The sequence below is a fragment of the Pelodiscus sinensis genome, chromosome 3 (assembly GCF_049634645.1).
Source record: "Pelodiscus sinensis isolate JC-2024 chromosome 3, ASM4963464v1, whole genome shotgun sequence".
Classification (NCBI taxonomy): domain Eukaryota; kingdom Metazoa; phylum Chordata; order Testudines; family Trionychidae; genus Pelodiscus; species Pelodiscus sinensis.
In genome coordinates this window covers 186196576-186208647 of record NC_134713.1, presented here as the reverse complement: position 1 = coordinate 186208647, position 12072 = coordinate 186196576, and the positions used below count along the sequence as shown (strand labels likewise).

The window sequence follows — 12072 nt, the reverse complement described above, 5'->3', positions numbered from 1 at the left end:
CTAGCATTCCTTTTTATTATTCTAGCAATACAAACCACCTTTCCAAAACTGCTCTTCTTGTACAAAAAAGAATGTGCTTGTTAAATATTCTCTTTCCATTACAACACCTCTCAACCAAAGAAACCTAAAATAAAAGCTATACTGATTATTTTGGGTAGCAAAGGAGGAGGATTGGAATGCTAAAATTAAAATGGAATTTATGATGCAAAGGTCTTTCATGATTATTATCAGGGAGAAATAAAACATGACTAAAGAAAATATATTTCTCGAAGCAAATACCTTGGTTTAGTTGTGTGGCCTCTGTAATCTGAATTCCATTCACAGAACACTGTGCTCCATTCAGTGGTATTAAATTCACTGTACCGCTGAGATTTTCAAACACGCAGTGCTCACTTTCCAAATCAAGACCATGAAGAACTAAAATAGTCACAGGTAAAGAAAATAATTATTTTCATAACATCTCCTGAGACTTAGATTTTTTTTTCATTGATTGTGGGCGCATATCAGCAGGCATTTGAGTATTTATTATTCTGGAAAATATTCTGTATTCTCTCTCTACCAATCCATGTGGACATTTGATTTGCTTCTTTTTTTGGTAATAACTTTTCTTCTAATTTCACTGGACAATAATGCTTTACAGAAAACTCTTAACTTGGGAGAGCAATTATTTTTATCTGCATTTGTAACTTGGGGCAATTATATTTAATTGGAGAATACATGTTATTTACAACGTATAATACTTAATACTTGTCTACAGTCATAACTACTAAAGGAGAAGTGCTACCAGACCATTTGCTGTTATTAAAGGAGAGTCAAGATAGAATTTCAGGTTTTCCCATCATTGTGCTTAATTCACTGGATCACATAGAAAGTGAGTGGGAGAAGGAAAAAAACTATGTGGCTACGTCTACACTGGCCCCTTTTGCGAAAGGGGCATGCTAATTTAAAACTTCGGAATAGGGAAATCCGCGGGGGATTTAAATATCCCCCGCGGGATTTAAATAAAGATGTCCACCGCTTTTTTCCGGCTTGGGGAAAAGCCGGAAAAAAGCGTCTAGACTGGCCCGATTCTCCGGAATAAAGCCTTATTCCGGAGGATCTCTTATTCCTACTTCAAAAAGCCCTATTCCGGAGGATCGGGCCAGTCTAGACGCTTTTTTCCGGCTTTTCCCCAAGCCGGAAAAAAGCGGCGGACATCTTTATTTAAATCCCGCGGGGGATATTTAAATCCCCCGCGGATTTCCCTATTCCGAAGTTTTAAATTAGCATGCCCCTTTCGCAAAAGGGGCCAGTGTAGACGTAGCCTGTGAGTTTTCATGGGAAGATAGTTCCTGCTTTTCATCCCAATTAGATAATGACAAATACTTCATATGAAATTGTGTCAGACTCTGGGATCTATTCTAATGGAAGCTTTATACCTGGTTTTGTGTTTGTATTTAGACCAAAGAAAGCAGTTATAAATATTTGCCCAATTCACATTTCTCAGATGAGGGGAAAAGGGTATGGTTCATCAACAGAAATTACTCTCAGTGTCACTTTACATAACATATGCCATTCAGTACTGCAGAAATAGCTTTCATTCCAACATCAAGAGACTACGCTGGTCAGTAAATAAGCCTTGTCTCCATCAGCGTAGGGAGCTTACAGTAAGACAATACAAAAATACCATCAGCACACCAACAGATTAAGCAAAGGACCATGAAACAGCAGTTTACTATGCAGAAAAGGACAATATTTTTATAGGGCAGTTTCAGTTTTACAGTGACCAGGTTAATAATGCATCTCATAGTGCACAAATATGAAGGTTTGTCAAAATCCATTAACTACAGGCAGTCCCCGGGTTACATGGATCTGACTTACATCAGATCCCTACTTACAAACGGGGTGAGGCAACCCCGCACTAGCTGCTTCCCCCCAGCAGACCAGGGAGACGCAGAGCGGCTTTTCTCAGCAGACACCTCAGCTTGAGAATAAAGGACTGAGGGAAGTGAGGTGTGGGAGAATAAAACTGAGCTCTGGAGAAATGTTTGGCTAGAGTTTCCCCTACAATATGTACCAGTTCTGACTTGCATACAAATTCAACTTAAGAACAAACCTACAGTCCCTATCTTGTACGTAACCCGGGGAGTGCCTGTATTTTAAAAACTGTACTATTAGTCACTGCTTGACTCAAGTCTCAATGAGGATAATGAAATCACTGTATTACAATGCAGTTCTCTTGGGGGATTTTTTTTTGGTTTTTTGTTTTTAAAGATTATGAATGTACTAAGGATGTTAAATTGAATGTAATCAGCTAATTGAGTAGTTGATGGAATTTCCATTGACTAATCGATTAGTTGATAAGGGGGGAAACTGCAGAGCTACAGCAGGGTTAGCTCCTGGCCCCATGACTTGACCCTGCTGCGGGCTCTGCCTTTTAAATGTATTAAGAGCCTGGTGGTTTTTAATACATTTACAAGGCAGAGACATGAGGGTGGACTAGGTGCGAGCCAGAAATCAGTTGATTCCCACTCCCACCCAATCACTCTCACTGCACCTCTACTTTACATTTAAAAAGCAGAAGAGCAGCGTCCAGGCTCTGGTGCAAGCCGGGAATCAGATGATTACCGGCTCGTGCCCAGTCCCAGCTATGTCTCTGCCACCTCTGCCCTCTCAGATGGTGCTGGGGGGGGGAGGGGGGGGAGAGGGACTGGCATTTAAGCCAGCTCTCCCCAGCACCGGTTTCTGCTCCCCCTGCTTGCTGTCTGTCTCTCTCTGATAGAGGCAGCAAGGTAGGGGGGAGGAAGTAATTAGTTGAGTTACTACTCAATTACCTGATAAGCACGTGTTTATCGGGTAATCAACTAGACCCTTACAGCACTAGAATATACATTCATTATTAACAATATATATAAATATCACTAACTAAATAGGAAGGGAAATTTTAAACATGTCATATGTTTGGATTCTGGAAGAGAAACAGACATTCGAAGAATGGATGAATATGAAAAATGTCATGGCTTTCTTACCAATATCCTGTTCTGTCACAGCATCTTCTCTGCCAACATATGTTTGGCCCTCCTAGATAGGAAAAAAAGCTATATTTTTAAACTTTAAAATAAGGTAGGATACGTTTTTTATTTCTCCCCTTCTCCCCTCCCCACCTCCTATCTCCCCCCAGATTTGGGTCAAATTATTGTTCACAAATTGTATTTTAAATAATCTAGTAACAATTTTAAATTGCTTTATCATACAACTTTGTTAGTTCAAATTTTACTTCTACTGAGCAAAAACCAGCTTGATGGTTCTTACACTATCAACCTATATTTGGATTTCAATCCAAGCTTTACAACAAGGTGAATATAAAACCAAAAGGTACAGCTAGACTGGGGTATCCCCAAAAAAATCCACCACATCCAGGGAATGCATTTGCTCTTCTACCTTTTTTTTGCAGAAGAGCAAACGCGCTCTTTCTGAAGCCTCTTTATTCCTCATTCCACAAGGAGGAAGGGGGCTTTCGAAAGAAGGTTTTTTTTCCCGAAATTTGGCCCAGTCTAAACAGGCCATATTTCGGAAAAGCCTCTTCCGACAAAAGTATCAGAAAAAGATATGCAAAATGTGCTCCACATTTTGTGTATCTTTTTCCGATAGATCCTTGCTGTCTAGCCATATCCCAAAAGAGCGGTAAGAATATCATACACCTATTATCAGGTAAAGAGTAGCCTCTCCGGACAGAGCTAGGCACTAACTGATTGATATTTTAAGTTGATCAAATTATAGCCTTTTTACAGGTGAGGTCACAGTCCTGGAGAAATGATTCCTTCATGTAGACTGCAAATTAACACTATAATTAAAGTTGACCATTAAAAAAAAACAACACACACACACACACACAAGAGGCAGGCTGTGGAAGGTATATTTACCTTCAAGTGATACAAGATGATCCCAGTGCTGAGAAGATCATCATCAATGCCAATGAGGTGAGGCAGTTCTGAATCCAAAACGACACCAATTCCTTCTTTCCTTAGGGCTAAGGTTTGTTCCTGCCATGACAAAATAACAAAATTTACTTTTTCCTCAAAGCAGACAGATTGTACTACTCTTAATTCTGTATTTTAATTAACACTTTTTAATGAATCAGGAAGGCAACATCTACGTTACACATCACTTGCAGATAAAGTATATATAGCTGCACAGAAAAAAAGAAAAAAAAAAAAGGAAGTGACCATGCCGAGGTGGGTAAACACGTGTGTCAAAGGAAGGCTTCAGCTGGAGGAAGGCAGAGAGGAAAGACTCTGGCAGCTTCCCACTATCCATGCCCTTTCCCCACAGCAGTGGGGAGCTGCCAGAGCCTGATACCAGAGTCTTTTCCCGCTGTGGGGAAAGACTCCAGTAGTAGTGAGGCAACTAGATTTGATCCTAACAAACAGGGAGGAACTGGTTGAGAATTTGAAAGTGGAAGGCAGGTTGGGTGAAAGTGATCATGAAATCATAGACTTCACAATTCTAAGGAAGGGTAGAATGGAGAACAGCAAAACAGAGACAATGAATTTTGGGAAGGCGGATTTTGGTAAACTCAGAGAGCAGATAGGTAAGGTCCCATGGGAATAGACAGAGGAAAAACAAAGTTTGGCAGTTTTTCAAAGGGACATTGTTAAGGGCCCAAAAGCAAGCTATTCCAATTAGTTGGAAAGATAGAAAATATGGCAAAAGACCGCGTTGGCTTAACCACGAGATCTTGTATGATCTATAAATAAAAAAGGAGTCATATACAAAAATTGAAAGTAGGACAAATTACAAAGGAGGAATATAGGCAAACAGCACAGGAATGCAGGAGCAAGATTAGAAAGGCAAAGGCACAGAATGAGCTCAAACTAGCTACGGGAATAAAGGGAAACAAGAAGATTTTTTATAAGTACATTAGAAGCAAGAGGAAGACCAAGGAGAGGGTAGGCCCACTGGTCAGTGAAGAAGGAGAAACAGTAACAGGAAACTTGGAAATGGCAGAGATGCTCAATGACTTCTTTGTTTCGGTCTTTACCGAGAAGTCTGTAGGAATGCCTAACATAGTGAATGCTAGTGGGAAGGGGGTAGGTTTAGAAGATAAAATAAAAAAAGAACAAGTCAAAAATCACCTAGAAAAGTTAGATGCCTGCAAGTCACCAGGGCCTAATGAAATGCATCCTAGAATACTCAAGGAGCTGATAGAGGAGATATCTGAGCCTCTAGCTATCATCTTTGGAAAATCATGGAAGACAGGAGAGATTCCAGAGGACTGGAAAAGGGCAAATACAGTGCCCATCTATAAAAAGGGAAATAAGAACAACCCAGGAAACTACAGACCAGTTAGTTTAACTTCTGTGCCAGGGAAGATAATGGAGCAAATAGTTAAGAAAATCATCTGTAAACACTTGGAAAGTAGCAAGGTGACAGGGAACAGCCAGCATGGATTTGTAAAGAACAAATCATGTCAAACCAATCTGATAGCTTTCTTTAATAGGATAACGAGTCGTGTCAATAAGGGAGAAGCGGTGAATGTGGTATATCTTTAGTAGGGCGTTTGATACCGTCTCGCATGATATTCTTATCAATAAACTAGGGAAATACAACTTTGATGGGGCTACTATAAAGTGGGTGCATAACTGGCTGGATAACCGTACTCAGAGAGTAGTTATTAATGGTTCACAATCCTGCTGGAAAGGCATAACAAGTGGGTTTCCACAGGAGTCTGTTTTGGGACCGGCTCTCTTCAATATCTTCATCAACGATTTAGATATTGGTATAGAAAGTACGTTTATTAAGTTTGCAGATGATACTAAGCTGGGAGGGATTGCGACTAATCTGGAGGATAGGGTCATAATTCAAATTGGAGAAATGGTCTGAGATAAATAGGATGAAGTTTAATAAAAACGAATGCAAAGTGCTCCACTTAAGAAGAAACAATCAGTTTCACACATACAGAATGGGAAGTGACAGTCTGAGAAGGAGTATGGCAAAAAGGGATATAGGAGTTATAGTGGACCACAAGTTAAATATGTTGCAAAGAAAGCAAACATGATTCTGGGATACATTAACAGGTGTGTCATGAGCAAGACATGAGAAGTCATTCTTCCGCTCTACTCTGCGCTGGTTACTCTCCATTGTTAGGCCTCAATTGGAGTCTTGTGTCCAATTCTGGGCACCACATTTCAAGAAAGATGTGGAAAAATTGGAGAGGGTCCAGAGAAGAGCAACGAGAATGATTAAAGATCTAGAGAATGTGACCTATGAGGGAAGGCTGAAGGAACTGGGTTTGTTTAGTTTAGAAAAGAGAAGATTGAGGGGGGACATGATAGCTGTTATCAGATATCTAAAAGGGTGTCAATATGAAGGAGGGAGTAAACCTGTTCATCTTGGCCTCTGAGAATAAAACAAGAAGCAATGGACTTAAACTGCAGCAAGAGAAGTTGAGGTTGGACATTAGCAAAAAGTTCCTAACTGTCAGGGTGGTCAAACACTGGAATAAATTTCCCAGGGAGGCTGTGGAATCCCCATCTGTGGAGATATTTAAGAGTAGGTTAGATAAATGTCTATCAGGGATGGTCTAGACAGTATTTGGTCCTGCCATGAGGGCAGGGGATTGGACTCGATGACCTCTCGAGGTCACTTCCAGTCCTAGTATTCTATGATTCTATAACTGCAGGACACTACACTGCTATTTTTAAAATGGGTAGGCAAAGCCCAGTAGGGTACATACCTAGAGAGTTCAGATGTGTCTATGCTCTCCTTAGCTAAGTAGTGCCTCACTGTCTACACTATTATTTCCCCATTTTAGGGGGCCTGTAGCATATGTATTCTATATATCATCAAATGGAATGTGCAGTATAGATGTACCTCAAATGGTCCCTGTTGAAAGGTTTACTAGGAAATAACCAAGACTGAATATTTAGATTTCAATTTTCAAATGTAAACTCCAAGCTTGCTATTCAGAAAGTCTAAAAAGGTATTATTTATGAATAGGCGGTCAAGAAGCTGTATTACAACAGATTAGGAGGATTAATCAAAAGAACATTGAAACTTCATTCAGTCAGCATTATTAATGTACTACTTCTGGTGTTGTTTAGATATTCATATGGAATTTGTAAGCATAAGGGATGGAAAATTGAGAGTTCTATTTGGCCACACTTTAAATAAACAAGCTTCCTCAATAATGAGCTTGGAAGAATGAAATCTAAAATTTTGCATAATTAGCAAACTATAATATAAAAGCAGCACAAAATATTGACAGTAATAAATAAATATAAGACTTACAGCCATAATTTTAACTGTACATAATCGCCAAATACCAGATTCTATTCAGACTACTCACAGAGTATAGTGCCATTCAGCAAAAGTGCAACCTTTAAAAGTGATAAATGATTTCTGGTAACATTTTTAAAACACAGGCAATACTATATCAATGTATCTAATGAATCAAATTAGGACTGAACAAGGATTTAGAATGATAATCTCACTACAAAGGCAATTTTCCTCTCTTGATATTCAAACCTCCCCATCAGGTAACGCGAGTCAGACACATCAACCCTGACAGAATTGGCCTGATTAATACCGATCCTACACTTGATAATTAACCCCCTTCTTTTGATATATTAGTGTACACACACACACACACACACACACACACTTTTTGTGATAATTAGTACACACACACACACACACACACCCACCCCTCCCTGCCTCTAATTTCCACTCCAATGTACCTGATGAAGTGGGTTTTACCCATGAAAACTTACGCACAAATAAATCTGTTGATCTTTAACGTGCCACAGGACTCCTTCTTGTTTTTGCCGATACAGACTAATGCAGATACTCTTATGAGAAATGTGCCTAATGTATATAACAAGACTAGAGATGGCAGTTTGTTTTGAAATAAAGTTTAATACTGATCTACAATTAAACAACAGTGGTAAGATGTAAAGGTACCCTTATTATTGAAGTTTGCTTTGGACATTTTTGGTTTGTTTTTTTTGGTATAAACCATGCAGGAAAACTGCAAAGAAATTGGGATTTCTTTCATATATAAAAGAGAATCTGATATTGTAAAAAGGGGAAATTTACAAATCTCACAACGGTGTATCAAAAAACATGCACTTTTCTAATGGCATTTCTAAACCCACAAGACCTATCTAGTGACAGTAAAATGACAGTTCCCTATTTAATGGATATGTATTTTATGAAAATTTCTCTAAATACAGCAGGTTGACACAAATCTGAACAAGATTTTTCTAATATTAGCTCTTTCAAGCCTAAATGTTACCGTGACATGACAAACACCCCAAACCAAAAATAAATAAATAAAAATAAAAGAGATACAAAGTATAAATTCAACTTTTCAAGCAATCAGAAAAAGTCAGCTTGTTATTAATGCTGCCCTGAAGCTCTCTGACATTCAAACTACATTCAGCAACTCCTTAATACTGTATAAATATCACCTCAAAACTAAATCATTGTTCAAGTGAAAAAGTAATTTCAGACAAAAACATCTATCACACATTAAATATTTACTGAGTAGGGTTTACTTATATACATAATTTATAGTACACCTATATGACATGACTGAATACTCCAAAACCCACCAGGATGATGCTGTTTGCAAACTGCTGGCACTTTTAGTCCAACACAACAGATGAAATATTTATAGCTAACCATATTTTCTCAGCAAAACAAATTATTTGCTAACATCCCTTGGTGAGGAAAAATTAGGCTTGCTAGGATGTACAGAAATCATAACTAGGGAAGAAAATCACTTATGAATAATTAAAAGCAATGAAAAAATGTTTCTCCTTTAGGCTGGTTAACAACATTTATTAACTACTATTAAAAATAAAATGATTAATTATGTGATGTGGTGTTCATTTATTCAGATCTAAAATAGAAAACCAAATAAGTTCCATTATTTTGGCTATATTCCTGAAAATTACATACACAATGCATTCCATTGCAAAATGCATTCTAGACAGAACTTGTAGCATCATCATAGTTAAAGTTACCTAACACTTTCCATTGAAGATACTGTTTTGTGGTATTTAAATAACTTTGCTGAACTTAAATCATTTGGGCTGAAAATTTTCCATGCCAGGTGCCTGCCTCAGACTGAAGGTTTTTTAAAAACTTTCAGCTAAAATGTTTATCTTATTCTCAGAAATGGCTAAAGGGGAAATTCATGATTTAACCATAGTTAAAAATAGTTCATTGAGAAGGTCTACCACCTCTAATGCTTTAGAACAGGGACATGAAGTTTGGCATAGGACTGCCTTAGCGTCAGGGATGTGCATTTTGCCATCTTCGTGAAAATGTGCTCAAATGTGGCCATGTGAAAAGCATCTGGAAAAGAATATCAAAGATCACATATTCTTGGTAGTGATAGAGATTTAATCCTACATAGCTTCTCTGAGCTGCTGGCCAAACTGCACATACACCTGGCATTGGCCAGTAGGCAAATAGAATACTAGGCTAGATGGACCTTTGGTCTGATCGAGTATGGCCATTCTTATGTTCTTACCAGGAGAGGTTTACTAGTTACAGTTAACTAGTGGGAGCTGAAACAAGGGGTTCCTCAAGCCACATGAGGCCTGCCGTGGGCAGGGGAGCTCCAGCCCAGGAAGAACACCCCCTCTCCTCCCCCCATTTAATTGGTTAACTGGTTAAACATAATACTTAACCAGTTAACTTATTAAACAGGATTTTACATCCCTATCACAAGGATCTCTTCAGTGTCTTATGTCACCCCAACATTGTCCCTAGTACACGGACTCCCAAATATGCACAGAAGTTCTGAGAAAGGAAGGCATGACATCGAACTTCAAGAATGCTTTCCATATGAAGTTGGAACACTCATTAAAAAAGTACACCAAGAAAAGAAACTCTCTCAGAACCGAAGTAGTACAATTGAACACCATTTTTTTCATTGGGGTGGCATCTGTTCGCCCATAGTCATTCTAGTGGTTATTCCAGCCTCGATTCCAGCAGGTGAGCCCTACACAATACTATAGAGAAAAGTGAAAATTCCCCTCTAGTTTAATCAGTATGCTGTGGGTGAGTACAGGGATGAAAGGTGAAGAGAAATACATCTAACCCCAAATTAGGTAATCATTTTCATCCTGATCACATTGTAAATAAGTATTGAGTATTGTTATCAATTACTATCTTAAAGTAATGAAAGCAATAGTCTTTTTCGCACACATACCACACATATTTTGCTATATCGATACAAGAAAAGTGGTCTTGTCCTGAAATCCGTAGTACAGTAGGGGAAATCGGAAAAGCAAAGAAGGACAAATACATCCTACTCCTACTGGCAACTTCTTTTAACTCTTGTTATCATAAGGAATGATCAGGTGAGTTTTTGTACCAAGACCTGCTGCTGTTTCCTCAGTCCTGTCTCCCCCTGCACACAAGATTACTGGAGGAATGTTGTCACCCAAATGTCAACCTTTATTTTGTGGAAAACTAACAAGTAAAGGGAAGGCACCAGAAGGGAAGCCAACGAAGCAGAAATAACCCTCGCACAGGTCACAATAAGTTCAGTTCTCATAGAGGCACGATCCTCATTTTCAAGTAAGTCAAAGGTCTGTAAGTATGCCATATGTAGGAGGCAAATAAATGTTTAGACTTGTTCCATGGCTTGATTCACCTGGATTTGTACTGCAAATTTTCAAAAGCTGTGAAATCAGACGCTCCTATTATAGAGTAGGGAAAAAAAACAACAAATTGTAATTTTGAAAAAGGATAAACACTCGGGTTTCTACTTCTACAACTTGAAGATACTGCATGCATCTTATCTTCATTTACCACTGACTAGGAAAAACAACATTGTAGTAACACAATAATAAGAAGAAAACAGAGTAGAACACAAACTATCAAGCAATAACAGAATAAGCTGTAGTTTTGCACCAAAAACGTCTTTGTAACAATTACATTTTCTTTTTAGGTCTAACTTCCACATCAAAATGTGCTCAATTGACAGCTAAACCCTCAGATTCAGGAGAGCATCCCTATTCAAGACATTACTTCAGCATACTTAATTTGAGCAATGATAAAAGCCACTTCCATGAATAAGGGCCACAACTAATGGAATTTAGTTGACCTCTTTCTTGTTCTCGCACTATCATAAACAAATGTTCTGACATTGCAACTTCTTTACCAATTCGGTGGAAGATGTGAGTGTCAAGACAGAATTCCACTCTTTCCCCCAGAACTACATAGTCTTTAGTGCTTATTAGGAGTAAAAGTTTTTATGACAAAATCCTGCAATGAAGATCTAGTCATTAAATTTCTGGGAAGTACGGTGCTAAAAAACTTGTTTGTATCTTGGATAAGACATGTTGAACCGTATCAAATGTGTACTAGAAACTATGCAGTTTATGTAGGAAGAAAAATTCAAACATTGTTTTTGTACCTTTACCTGAACGGAAAATGCAAATCACATCTCATATAAGTTTTCTTTAAAGCCAGCAGTTCAGCTACTTCAGGAAATGTAGAGCGTCCAAAGGACGCTTCAGATATTCCCTGATCAGTGTAACATGGTATGAAGCATCCAATTAGTCACACTTGCTAACGCCACTGGCACTACACATATTAAAATGGTAAATAATCATGACACTGCCCTTTTAATAACCTGCTCCAAGACATTCAGCTTAATTTCAACTGCACTTTCCACTGCAAAAATTTAATTCTTACTTTAAATATTGAACAGTTAGCTGCTGGCACACTGTTCAAAGAATACATTATGCCGACATTACTGGTAAAATAGCACATTACTCTGAGTAAATTGTCCAGATATTTAAATTATGCAAAAATACGTAATTCCAAATTAAAGAAATTATGTGTAAATATATGCAGTTGCAAAAGTCCCTACATTAGTAGTCAAAAAGACTGCATAACCAAAGCAGATTCTTGCAGTAACTAGAATGTTGGGTGTATTCAAATAAAAATGTGCTATAATATCCTGGATTCACAATGTTTAAAAGTTTTCTGCAGTCTAGCATTAATATTTAATGCCATATAAAAATGCATTCACAACTATGCACAAAAGTAGTTCTTAATTCAAAACTG

General features: G+C 38.1%; 1 protein-coding gene across 8 annotated transcripts in view; it reads right to left on the bottom strand.

Annotated features, from left to right (window-relative positions):
• Positions 1-12072, bottom strand: part of KIF16B (kinesin family member 16B) — a 237704-nt gene that overhangs the window by 125518 nt on the left and 100114 nt on the right. For all 8 annotated transcript variants that reach the window (XM_075925620.1, XM_075925621.1, XM_075925627.1 and 5 more), the window contains exons 13-15: positions 3903-4022; positions 3009-3060; positions 280-417 (exon numbers count right to left, since the gene is read on the bottom strand). In XM_075925620.1, the coding sequence (XP_075781735.1) occupies positions 280-417; positions 3009-3060; positions 3903-4022 (310 nt within the window). The remainder of the gene's footprint in view (positions 1-279; positions 418-3008; positions 3061-3902; positions 4023-12072) is intronic.